General features: G+C 45.0%; 1 protein-coding gene across 1 annotated transcript in view; it reads left to right on the plus strand.

Moving 5' to 3' along the window:
- The window catches only part of LOC118361557 (cadherin-18-like), a 215,768-nt gene that overhangs the window by 188,942 nt on the left and 12,688 nt on the right, over positions 1 to 14,138 (plus strand). Inside the window, exon 11 of the mRNA XM_035741579.2 lies at positions 13,236 to 13,490. Within this exon, the coding sequence (XP_035597472.1) occupies positions 13,236 to 13,490 (255 nt within the window). The remainder of the gene's footprint in view (positions 1 to 13,235; positions 13,491 to 14,138) is intronic.

The raw sequence follows: 14,138 nt of genomic DNA on the forward strand, positions 1-14,138 counted from the left end.
TCAATATAGTCTGTGTGCATTTCTTATGAGTTTTCTCAAGCTATGCCCTTTGGCTAAACCTCCACCCAAGGTTTCACATTCAACCACTCAATACCAGATATCTTTAGATACCTGCTACTTGTAAATATACATAGCTTGATTGTCAAACACATCACAGTTAGGCACTGTTGACATTTCAGGGAACGAAATTTCAATGGGGGCTCATATTATGTGATTTCCTCAAAACATTAGAGTGCATAAAGGGATTGGAATAGAATGCTTGGGACTGTTGTTGTTGTCAGACAGATTACTCGCTTTAGTCCGTGCCTCTCTCTCTCTCATTGCTTTAGTCCGTGCCTCTCTCGTGGTACTGCTCTACCACTTGCCTTATTGTATTGTGTACCAAGGCAGAGGCCGAGTGAGCAGTGAATAGTTACCATGGCAACTGGCAGTCAGGGGTGAGTGTCAGGGGAATAGATAGGCTACTTATCTTAGCTCTAAGACCCACAGGTTGGTTTCTGTGTTGCAATCATGAGGCTTTTACACTCTCTTCTGCGGACGATAGACCCCATAGGTAGGTAGCCCTGGGAGATGAGAGTTCACAGATCTCTGGATGGATCCCTGAGGAAGAAAGAGGAAGGGGAAAGAAGCGAAAGAAAATCAATGCGATAATAGGAGATAAGGCTGTTGAGCCTTTATAGTACCTTAGGTCCACACCACCAATACAGACCAGAGACGATGAATGTGTCCCAGATGGCACCCTATTCTACTATATAGTTGTTAACCAAAGCCCTATGGGCCTGGGTCAAAGTAGTTCACCATAAAGGGAATAGGGTGCCATTTAGGATGCAGACCGTACCTTAGCTCTGTACCATCCGCCTCCTCTGTCCACCTTCCCTTTATAAACCCAGCCCAGAGACTGGATTTACCGTGTTTATCCAAGTGGCACTTGCAGACCCTCCTCACTTCCTCTCAACCTATACCTTCCATGGAGGTAGTTAGGTCAACAACCAAAAGTACTGACTGGTCTGGAGTGTTTAATGTTGAGGTAAAAAAAGTGACAAGGGTGCAATTACGGCCTGCAATTCAGGGAGTTCCTTTATGTGGGCATTCCTGCATCTGCAGGAACCCCTAATAATTTTCTATTTGTCAATTTTTAAGCTAGGACAAGCAGAAGGTGGGGCGCTCCAGTACAGTAGGTGGCGTAAATGCATAATAAAGTTGGATGCCAGCCGCCGATAAACCCCACAGAAGGAGGGGGTGGTGTCAACAACTGTCGCTAGCAAGCTGTACACAGTTAGACAGTGTCCTTCGTCCCCGCCTGTCGTGCAATGTTTCCCGACGGCGTGGGCAAGTGTTCGTCAGGCGGTAGCAAAGGACTCTGTGTGCTAGCTTAGCTAGGCTGGTACACAGCAGGCGGAAGCTACACCGTCTGCTAGCTCTAGCACATTGTGTTCCTAACTTGTAAGATAGACAGTTTGCTAACACTAGGAACTCAAGCCATTTTGTTCAGATAACCTAGAATTCCTTACACTCAAATGCCGAAAGCATTATCTACCAAGAGACTTATCTTCGATTATAGTCACAGCCGTGTATATCCACCCCCAAGTAGATACCTCGACGGCCATGAAATAACTTCACTGGACTATGTAAACTGGAAACCATATATCCTGAGATTGCTTTATTGTAGCTGGGGATTTTAACAAAGCTAATCTGAGAACATGGCTTCCTAAATTCTATCAGCATATCGAAGGCGCGACACGAGCTGGTAGCTTTCTGGACCATTGCTACTCTAACTTCCTTGATGCATACAAAGCCTCCCCCCCCTGACTCAATTTTGTTGCTCCCAGCCTATAGACAGAAACTAAAACATGAAACGCCCATGCTCAGGTCTATCCAGCGCTGGTCTGACAAATCGGATTCCACGCTTCAAGATTTCTTCAATCACGTGGACTGGAATGTGTTCTGGGTAGCCTCAGACGATAACATTGACGTATAAGCTGACTCTGTGAGTGAGTTTATTAGCAAGTGCATCGGTGATGTTGTACCCACGGTGACTATTAAAACCTTCCCTAACCAGAAACCATTGATTGATGGCAGCATTCGTGCAAAACTGAAAGCACCAACCACCGCTTTTAATAATGGCAAGGCGACTGGAAACATGACAGAATACAAACAGTGTAGCTATTCCCTCTGTCAAACAAGCAAAGCATCAGTATAGAGACAAAGTAGAGTCGCAATTCAATGGCTCAAACACGAGACGTATGTGGCAGGGTCTACAGTCAATCACGGATTACAAAAAGATTATCGCCCCGTAGCACTCACTTCTGTCATCATGAAGTGCTTTGAGAGACTAGTCAAGAATCATATCCTCTCGATCCTACCTGATACACTAGACCCACTCCAATTTGTTTACCGCCCCAATAGGTCCACAGACCACGCAATTGCCATCACACTGCACACTGCCCTATCCCATCTGAACAACAGGAATACCTATGAAAGAATGCTGTTCATTGACTACAGCTCTGCATTTAACACCATAGTACCCTCCAAACTCGTCATTAACCTGGAGGCCCTGGGTCTCGACCCCGCCCTGTGAAACCGGGTATTGGACTTTCTGACGGGCCGCCCCCAGGTGGTGAGAGTAGGAAACAACATCTCCATCCTGCTGATCCTCAACACTGGGGCCCCACAAGGTTGCGTTCTTATTTAGGTGCTTCATAGCAAAGGGGGTGAATACATATGCACGCTCCACTTTTCCGTTTATTTTTTTTTGTTGCATTTTTTTAAATAAGTCTTTTTTTAAATTTCACTTCACCAATTTGGAATATTTTGTGCATGTCCAACATGATGTCCAAATAAAAACCAATTTAAATTAAATTAAGTTGTATGCAACAAAATAGGAAAAACACCAAGGGGGTGAGTACCTTTGCAAGGCACTGTACATGCACCGGTTAGTCGGGTTAATTGAGTTAGTATGTACATGTAGGTATGGTTAAAGTGACTATGCATATATGATAAACAAATCAAATCAAATCAAATTTTATTTGTCACATACACATGGTTAGCAGATGTTAATGTGAGTGTAGCGAAATGCTTGTGCTTCTAGTTCCGACAAAGTGATAACCAACAAGTAATCTAACTAACAATTCCAAACCTACTGTCTTATACACAGTGTAAGGGGATAAAGAATATGTACATAAGGATATATGAATGAGTGATGGTACAGGGCAGCACACAGTAGATGGTATCGAGTACAGTATATACATATGAGATGAGTATGTAGACAAAGTAAACAAAGTGGCATAGTTAAAGTGGCTAGTGATACATGTATTACATAAGGATGCAGTCGATGATATAGAGTACAGTATATACGTATGCATATGAGATGAATAATGTAGGGTAAGTAACATTATATAAGGTAGCATTGTTTAAAGTGGCTAGTGATATATTTACATCATTTCCCATCAATTCCCATTATTAAAGTGGCTGGAGTTGGGTCAGTGTCAATGACAGTGTGTTGGCAGCAGCCACTCAATGTTAGTGGTGGCTGTTTAACAGTCTGATGACCTTGAGATAGAAGCTGTTTTTCAGTCTCTCGGTCCCAGCTTTGATGCACCTGTACTGACCTCGTCTTCTGGAAGATAGCGGGGTGAACAGGCAGTGGCTCGGGTGGTTGATGTCCTTGATGATCTTTATGGCCTTCCTGTAACATCGGGTGGTGTAGGTGTCCTGGAGGGCAGGTAGTTTGCCCCCGGTGATGCGTTGTGCAGACCTCACTACCCTCTGGAGAGCCTTACGGTTGAGGGCGGAGCAGTTGCCGTACCAGGCGGTGATTCAGCCCGCCAGGATGCTCTCGATTGTGCATCTGTAGAAGTTTGTGAGTGCTTTTGGTGACAAGCCGAATTTCTTCAGCCTCCTGAGGTTGAAGAGGCGCTGCTGCGCCTTCTTCACGACACTGTCAGTGTGAATCTATATATGATAAACAGAGAGTAGCAGTAGCGTAAAAGGGGGTTTGGCGGGTGATGGGTGGCGGGACAAAATGCAGATTGTTCAGGTAGCCAATGTGCGGGGGCACCGGTTAGTCGGGCTAATTGAGGTAGTATGTACATGAATGTATAGTTAAAGTGACAATCCATATATGATAAACAGAGAGTAGCAGCAGCGTAAAAGAGGGGTTGGGGGGGGCGGGACAATGCAAAGAGTCCTGGTAGCCATTTGATTACCTGATCACTCTATGAAGAGTTCTACCGATAACCCTTTTATCGTTGAAGGGTTCTTCCTATAACCCTTGATGAACGGTTCCACCGTAATTAGGGGTACTATCTTGGATTCACTTTCTGCTAGTGTGAGTTCCTTCCTCAAAAACTCATCAATAGTTCCTATTCCCATTCGTTTGCAATACAGACTCCCACTCTCTGTCTCTTCACGTGGCCATTTTACCCTTTTACTTCTCTTTATCCATTAACAAAGCATGTTTCTTGTTTAGTCGTACTGAAATGCCACTATTTCATTTTTTAGTATTATTATCTTTAACTGCATTGCTGGAAAAATAGCCTAAAGTAAGCATTTCACTGTTTGTTTACACCTATAGTTTACAAAGCATGTGGCAAATAACATTTTATTTGATTTGAATTAAGATATATTTTTTTCAGGTTTCAGTCTGTACTGTACTCACAGTGTTAGCAGCTAGTCAGAGTGTGAGTCATAGAACCCAACCTACACGTACTGTTGACTCTGTACTCTATTTGATATCCTCTTAAAAATAAAAGTGCAAGTTGGAACCAAATAAGGTTATTGAGAGCGATGCCATATGGGAACCATTTTAGGGTCTCTGAATAACCATAAATGTGAAAATCCCAGACAAGGAATGTTTCGGCTCTCCAGGATCAGAATTGAATAGCCCTGCTGTAGGGTTTAGTTGCATATTTTCCAGGGTTATTTGCATGTGAGCTTCCAGTACCAGCCATGATTGTATTTTCTAGTGACAGAGACATTGTTGTTGCATTCATTCCTTTCCTGTGGTTTTCACTGAGTCAGTTCCTAAGTGAATATCATTCAAATGTATATTTTAAGACAATACATATTTCGTAAGGCCTTCTTTTGATGTCCTAGTTTTATGCTAATATAGTGGCCTGAAACTCAGTACATGTCACATTTTGCTTGATCGAAAAGTGATGTTTAACTCCTTATAGAATCTAACCTGAGTGGGGATATCCAACATTTGGAAATATTCACCTGCAAACTGCATTCACAATTATTTCAGAAAGACTTACATATGAGACTATATTAAAAATGTAAACTGGAACAACTATTTTGGTAACGGGTGCAATAAATTCAAGTAACATATTGGAATTGTTTAGAAAAATGTATGTTATTTATATTTGAGTAAAACAATATTAATGAAGCAATCCATGTACATGCAAAAACACAGATATTGAAACAAACAATTCAAAAAAATCTACCTGCAATAGAGCACGCTGGGAAATATAACCATGATGTGCATGGTTTTGGTTCAATGCTGGTTAACACCAACACAGGGTATGTTACACCACTGAGTGTTAATTGAACTCTTTACAGTTTTAATGTTACTCTTAAGTCAACACAAGAAAAGTCACACAAAAATATACACTAGATAACACTGGCTAATTTGCTGTGTGCTATGAAAGGGACATGTAGTATCTGCAGGCTTCCATTTATTTCAAGAACCTTTCAGAGTTCAGAATAACCGTAGATGCCACGTCATGAAACCCACAATTAACTCAAAGGTTCTTTATTGGGCAAGAGTTCTCCAAGGAACCTTAAGAGCTGAGGAAGAACCCTTTTAAGAATCCTTTTCCCCCCGTATAGAGTAAGCTCTTGCCTCTTTACAGCAGGCTCTTGCACTACGACAGAGGTTGGGAGTGGATGTCTGTCTGCCAGCGCCTAATACTTCCCATCTGTTGTCGTGAAATGTAAGAAAATTCCTCACACACCCTCAGACAGACAACCCTTCCTCCCCCCTCCCTCAACACCTCCTCCCTCATCCCTCTCTCCACCCCCAGTCTCCTTGTTATGTTCAAAATGGTCCTCATAGGCACAACGTCTTGGATTTTGCATCCCAAATGGCACCCTATTCACTTTATAGTGCATTACTTTTGACCAGGGACCATTGGGTACTATATAAGGAATAGAGTGCCATTTAGGGAAGGAATAGAGTGCTATTTGGGACAAATCCTGTGCCCTATCATTGCGTTACTGCTGCTGCAAACACTTTTACACTTTTAGCCATAAAAGCTAGGTTAAAGAAAACACACTGGCTAAGTGATACGTTCTGAACGCTGCTATTGTTAAGGGTGTTATGTCGTCTCTGGTTTCAGCTGACTGCCCGTTTCTGCATTTTAAAACAGCCCTGAAAGCATTACGGATACTTCAGAGGCCCATTTCTCCTGTCTGTTTGCAACCCCATCTTTGCTGAATCTCTAAAGCTATTATAAAACCTGAATTCCATTGTGTGCTATTCTCTGTTCTTTTCAGAATGAGTAGTTATTATTTCATTATTTCGCGATCAAAAAGCCATGGCGTAATTTATGTTGCAGTGTTTCATTAAACAATGTCTATGGGAAAGAGGTATGTAAGACAACAGCTGATGCACACAATGCAATCGTGAGTTGTAGGATCTGGGGCTCGTCTCAAATAATGCTGGTAAAGTAGCGCAGTGTATCCCACATTTTGTTACATTATCTACATAAAAAAAAGATAAAAAAGATAAACAGACATTGCCTTTCCCAATGGTGATTTCCAATTACTCAACATTACATCCCTCTATGATCTGAGTTTTCTGTGCCACATCATTGCGGTGACATTTGCTTTTCTTCACTGTTAATTATCTAGAAGGCTATGTTTTCTAAACAACCCAGTTATTTGAATAGATCAATAGATTTGTGAAGGCCTTTCATACAGAGGACCTTTTGTTATTCCAAGCTAACCAGCTTGGTAGAAAGCAACGCTGTCAAGCCATTGATATTTGGAAATTTTAATTAGCCTGTGTATCATTCTTACAACAATTTACCGCTGGTGCTCTATTTCTATCTAACATTTGAGACACGGTCATCTGGCTTAGCTTTTGGAGTATTTGTGCCAAAGAGTACTGTAAGAATCCAGTGTTTACGATAATTCTTAACTCCAAAATGTGCTTGCTTTGCAAACTTGGGTAAGACACTAAGACATTTATATCAAAAAGCCTACATTTAAAAAGCATCTATTTGCATGAGGCAGGTATTTGATGAAATGTGTTATAACATGCATCACAAAACATCCAGTGACGTAGCATGGCATAACATATTATCTGAGCCAGCTAGACATTACGCAATCTGTATCTTTGAAGAAAGGTCATTTCCTATTGAGCTGACATCTGCAGCTTTCACCACGAATGCAGTCTCCACTAACGCGGGAATATTGCCTTTAGTCAAAATGACGCCAGTGGGGATGGCTGATGTTTAATGGGCTCTTAACAAACCGTGCTATTATGATAGTTTTTTCACATTGTTTTTAATTTATTTTGCACATAGTGTGGCTGCTACCGTCTCTTATTACTCACCTTGAACTGGACGAATCCTTTTTCTTTAATGAGTCGGACGAGAGGGATTTACTCCAGACACCCGAACAGGCCCTCATCCCCGTCATTTGCAGCAGAAAGAGACAGAGGTTTCGCGGAAGGAGATCGGGGTGCCTTGTGAGGATCCGGTGACGAGTGGCTAATCTGCCTTTGCCAAGCGTACTATTGGCCAATGTACAATCGCTGGATAATAAAGTGGACGAACTACAAGAACGTATATCCTACCAAAGGGACATTAAAAACTGTAATAGAGCCACGACTGTGTTTGTATTACAGGGACATTAAAAACTGTTCAGCCACGACTGTGTTTCACAAGTCGTGGCTGAACGACGACATGAATAACATACAGGTGGCAGGTTATACACTGTATCGGTAGGATAGAACAGTCGCCTCTGGTAAGACAACCAAGCTGGTCTGACCAGCATGATCTATCTGGTTATGGTGCAGACCAGTATGGTCTAGCTGGTCAAGCTGGTCTGAACAGCATGGTCTAGCTCAGGCCTGGTCAATTATTTTCCATGGAGGGCCACATTAGATTATATTTTTGCCATCGTGGGCCAGAATGATATTACAGGATTATACATCATGTGTATGACTGTGTTGACAGATATATCTACTGTAAATCACATCCATGTCACGCCCTGGTCGAAGTATTTTGTGTTTATCTTCATGTATTGGGTCAGGCCAGGGTGTGGCATGGGTTTTTGTATGTGGTGTGTATATATTGGGATTATAGCTAGTGGGGTGATCTAGCAAAGTCTATGGCTGTCTGGAGTGGTTCTCAATCAGAGGCAGGTGTTTATCGTTGTCTCTGATTGGGAACCATATTTACGCAGCCATATTCTTTGAGTTTGTCGTGGGTGATTGTCCTTAGTGTCCTTGTTCCTGTCTATGTGTTCGTGTACACAAGTATAGGCTGTTTTGGTTTTCGTTACGTTTGTTGTTTTTTTGTAGTGTTTGTATTTAGATTCGTGTTACGTTTGTTTATTAAAACATGGATCGCAATCTACACGCTGCATTTTGGTCTGACTCTCCTTCACCACAAGAGAACCGTTACAGAATCACCCACCACACCCGGACCAAGCAGCGTGGTAACAAGCAACAGCGGCGCAATGAGGAATGGACATGGGACGATATATTGGATGGCAAGGGTTGCTACACATGGGAGGAGATCCTGGCGGGAAGGGATCGCCTTCCATGGGAACAGGTGGAGGCAGCGAGGAGAGCAGAGGCAGCCGGAGAGAGGAGCCGGCGATATGAGGGAACACGATTGGCAAGGAAGCCCGGGAGTCAGCCCCAAAAATTTATTGGGGGGTGGCTCACATGGAGTATGGCTATGCCAGGTAGGAGACCTGCACAAACTACCTGTACTTACCGGGGGGCTAGCCCGGTGCGGTATATTCCAGCTCCGTGTATCGGCCGGGCTAGATTGAGCGTCGAGCCAAATGCCATGAAGCCGGCTCTATGCATCTGGTCCCCAGTGCGTCTCCTTGGGCCGGCTTACATGGCACCAGCCTTGCGCTCGGTGTCTCCGGTTCGCCTGCATAGCCCAGTGCGGGCTATTCCACCTCGCCGCACTGGCAGGGCGACCGAGAGTATTCAACCAGGTAAGGTTGGGCAGGCTCGGTGCTCAATAGCTCCAGTGCGCCTGCACGGTCCGGTCTATCCAGTACTACCTCCACACCCCAGCCCTCCGGTAGCAGCTCCCCGCACCAGGCTTCCTGTGCGTGTCCTCGGTTCAGTACCACCAGTGCCAGCACCACGCATCAGGCCTACAGTGCGCCTCGCCTCTCCTGCGCTGTCGGAGTCTCCCGCCTCTCCAGCGCTGTCGGAGCCTTTCTCCTCTCCTGCGCTGCCGGAGTCTCCCATCTGTTCAGCGCAGCCAGAGCTGCCAGCCTGCATGGAGCAGCCAGAGCTGCCAGCCTGCATGGAGCAGCCAGGGCTGTCAGTCTGCATGGAGCAGCCAGGGCTGTCAGTCTGCATGGAGCAGCCAGAGATGTCAGTCTGCATGGAGCAGCCAGAGATGTCAGTCTGCATGGAGCAGCCAGAGCTGTCAGTCTGCATGAAGCAGCCAGAGCTGTCAGTCTCCATGAAGCAGCCAGAGCTGTCAGTCTCCATGAAGCAGCCAGAGCTGTCAGTCTGCAAGGAGCTGCCAGTCTGCAAGGAGCTGCCAGTCAACCAGACTCTTCCAGATCTGCCAGTCAACCAGACTCTTCCAGATCTGCCAGTCAACCAGACTCTTCCAGATCCGCCAGTCAACCAGACTCTTCCAGATCTGCCAGTCAGCCAGACTCTTCCAGATCCGCCAGTCTCTTCCAGATCTGCCAGTCAACCAGACTCTTCCAGATCTGCCAGTCAACCAGACTCTTCCAGATCTGCCAGTCAACCAGACTCTTCCAGATCCGCCAGTCAGCCGGGATCTGCCAGAACTGCCAGTCGGCCAGGATCTGCCAGTTCGCCAGGATCTGCCAGTCGGCCAGTATCTGCCAGTCGGCCAGGATCTGCCAGTCAGCCAGGATCCGCCGGGATCTGCCAGTCAGCCAGGATCTGCCAGTCTGCCAGGATCTGCTGAATCCACCAGCCAGCCAGGATCTGGTAGATCTATCTACCTGCCTGAGCTTCCTCTCACTCCTGAGCTTCCTCTCACTCCCGAGCTTCCTCTCACTCCCGAGCTTCCTCTCACTCCCGAGCTTCCTCTCACTCCCGAGCTTCCTCTCACTCCCGAGCTTTCCCTCAGTCCCGAGCTGCCCTTCAGTCCCGATCTGCTCCTCAGTCCAGTGGGGTTCTGGGTGAGGACTACTAGGCCATGGTCGGCGGCGAGGGTGGACTATCCAGGGACGCGAGGATAGGGGACTAAGACATTGACTGAGTGGGGTCCACGTCCCGCGCCGGAGCCGCCACCATGGACAGACGCCCACCCGGACCCTCCCTATTGTTTTGAGGTGCGTTCGGGAGTCCGCACCTTGGGGGGTCTGTCACGCCCTGGTCGAAGTATTTTGTGTTTATCTTCATGTATTGGGTCAGGCCAGGGTGTGGCATGGGTTTTTGTATGTGGTGTGTATATATTGGGATTGTAGCTAGTGGGGTTATCTAGCAAAGTCTATGGCTGTCTGGAGTGGTTCTCAATCAGAGGCAGGTGTTTGACGTTGTCTCTGATTGGGAACCATATTTAGGCAGCCATATTCTTTGAGTTTGTCTTGGGTGATTGTCCTTAGTGTCCTTGTTCCTGTCTGTGTCAGTGTACGCAAGTATAGGCTGTTTCGGTTTTCGTTACGTTTATTGTTTTTTTGTAGTGTTTGTATTTAGATTCGTGTTACGTTTGTTTATGAAAACATGGATCGCAATCTACACGCTGCATTTTGGTCCGACTCTCCTTCACACCTAGAAAACCGTTACAATCCAGGTATACTACTTAATTTACTGTTTTAACATGCACAGAAATAAACCACATCCATGTTCTCCTTTTGGTAGGTATTTTCATTATTAAACATTCAATGGACTACAAGGAGGGAAAAGTACATTGTGCATTCAGCACCACGGACAGAACTCTTGTTAACGGGTATGCACAACAACACAAAAAAGAGAGAGAGCTCAACATTACATTCAAACTACTCAATCAGTGTGAGGAGTGAAGTCTCTGATGGGTATTGACTAGAGCAGTGAAGTCAGGTATAGTTTCTGACATCGCTATGCACAGGATTGCTGAGAGGTGAGAGTCAGCAAGAGAAGATCTGTGCCTTGACTTGTTATATTTCATCACTGAAAATGTCTGTTCACATACATATGTTGACCCAAACCGTACAAACAACTTCTGAGCATAACTCCTAATAATTGGAAAGTGTTGTTCATCGAGAGATGCATAGAACCTCGTAAGTGACATTGTTTTGAATAGTTCTCCAGTCACTGCATCAGACTGAAGATCGATAAGCTCAAGTTGCAGGTCAGTAGGAGCGTTATCCACATTGAAGGTGAAAAGAGAGGAAACCAACAGCATGTCATTTTCCAACACTTTGAAATCCTCAAAAGGACGAGAAAACTCACCATTCAAAGCACGCAGCAGCGATGTATACTTCTCCCGCTGATCATCTGATAGGGAACAGACTAGTAGTGTTGGAAGGTAGGTGAGATTGTTGGCTTCTACTTGGTGGGTCAGGAGGAGAAATGTTCCATTGAAGGATTTGACAAGGCTGTACATCTGATGTGAAAAAAGACCCTTCCTTCGCTGTGTTTTGGTCACTTGTGACCAGCGTAAGCTAAAGCAAAAATAGCATCAAGTGACATTATGTTGACAAAAGGATGTTTAATTCCCATTGGAATCCAACCAGAGTGAATCCCAAAATCTGCATCCAGAATGACTACCAGGGTCATTTAACGAGACTACCTAAAGCATCTAAACTGGAACAACCCTTTCAGTAATAGGTGCAATGAATCCACCTAACATATTTGATTACTTTAGATATGTTATTTATCTTTGTGTCACACAAGATCAATTAATTGATTCATTAATCAATCATTGTACATGCTAAACACATATATTGCAATAAACAATTAAAAAAATATCATATTCTCTTTTGCCAGCTGCCTGAATTTCCTCCTACTCCACTGTATGATACAGATTGTTAAAAGATTAGAACCAATAGACGATCTGTCATTTTTCCCTTTGGGGGAAGCTTTTTGGGTGCCACATAGAACCCTTTTATTTGTCCCTGCACACCAGGAGGCTCTCATGGAGCCTATATTATCTTGGATCTGGGCTTCAGAAATGCAAGCTATGATCGTGAATACCAAACATCACTCTCTCTTTCTTTTCTTTATCTTACAGCTCTCACTCTGTCTTTCTTTCTCCTTCTCTCTCTCTCTCTCTCTCTCTCTCTCTCTCTCTCTCTCTCTCTCTCTCTCTCTCTCTCTTCCACCCCCTCCTGTCTTGCTGATAGTGTGATACGGCGAGTCTGAGTTAATAAAGCTTGAAGTACGTGTTGTCATTCCGACTGTCAATCATTGTAATTATTCCATAGATGGAGTAGAGATTAGAGTGTGAGGTGGTGGAGGTCTAGGAACACTAGTTTGGTAGCTACTACTTTACACTACAGTGCCGTCTGTATGGAGGAAGTGCTTTCACAGTGAAGAGAGAGGAGCCAGTGCCTCTCGCAACCTCCACTGGAATATCTCCTTTACCTCCTTTATTTCCCTTTTCCCATCTTTCTTTCATGTCTCTTTCCTTCCTGTCTCACCTTTATTAGTACAGTGGCCTCGTGAATGTTCAAGGTGAACTGCTTATTTCGTGGTTTATTGGAATGACTCGGATATGAACTATAACAGGAACAAAAAGTAAACAACAAGCAGAGTTAACAGACACAGAGAAAGAGACATTTACCAGCTTGAAAGAGACAAGAAGTATGTATGTGTATATCGGTAGACTTGTGGAATAGAAGAATTTTCTATTTCAAAGTGAAAGTACATTTGCTCGCTGTCTCCATTAAAAATCCATCTGTGGAAGTGGATTAGAATGGAGCGCTCTGGACAGAATCCCCCCTAATGGGAAGTGCGGCCTGGGTAGCTAGTCGTCCTGAATGAGTCCTCTCCTCTAATTTGTCCTAATGAGTGTATTTTCTCTCTCTCTCTCTCTCTCCGCTCTCTCTCTGTCTCTCTCTCGTTCCAGACAACACGGCCAGTATCATTGCGCGCCGGAGGCGGTTCAGCCGACTGGTCCAGGAGTTGTATGAACTGCCCATCGTGGTGTGGGATGGTGGGGAGCCGGCACTGAGCGGCACCAGCACTCTGACCCTGCAGGTGTGCCCATGTCAGTGGAACGGGAGGGTGCAGACGTGCCAGGATGAGAGGGGCCTCCTCTCCTCGGCAGGCCTCAGCACGGGGGCCCTGATCGCCATCCTGCTGTGCATTGTCATCTTGCTGGGTAGGTCTTGCCTGGGTCTTTGTAACATCAAGCCTAAGGGTATGGAGGAGGTTATGGGCCACCTGGAGGGCCCCCCACCTTTGAGTGATTATTGGTGGTGATGATGGATGGTATGGGTGCAGGCCTAGATGGCATCACGCTTTAGGGCATGTTTTTGGAACACCCCGGGGGCATCTTGTCTGAGGGGCAAGGTGGTGAAGGGTATGGGTGTTAAAAACACCTGAAGACAGGGTGAAGTGTAAGGAGTAGAGCAGCAGGAGGAGGAGTGGAGACCTCACAGAAGGAGGGATGACAGACCAAGGGTAGAGGAGGAGATAGGGAGAGAGATGAATGGAAGGGTAAGGAAGGACACAAGTGGGTTTTAAAAAGAGGGAGGATAGGGACAAGGTCAGGATGATGTAGAAGTGGATAACAGAGAGTTAGTGAGATTGGGCCAGATGGGGAGATGGATGAGTGAAGAAAAATGGACTAAGAGGAGAATAGAAGGAGGTATTTAGGTTAAATGAATGTGTTGTCTAATAATAAATGCTTTATAATCAGAGGTCACAGAGAATTCATGTGCCACAGAATTCATGTGAATTTCAGCATAGGGGAAACGGCACTGCCCCCACTGCCAAATTCCAACAAAGTGCCTCTCCAGAGCAAACA

The sequence above is a fragment of the Oncorhynchus keta genome, chromosome 28 (genome assembly GCF_023373465.1).
Source record: "Oncorhynchus keta strain PuntledgeMale-10-30-2019 chromosome 28, Oket_V2, whole genome shotgun sequence".
NCBI classification, from domain to species: Eukaryota; Metazoa; Chordata; class Actinopteri; order Salmoniformes; family Salmonidae; genus Oncorhynchus; species Oncorhynchus keta.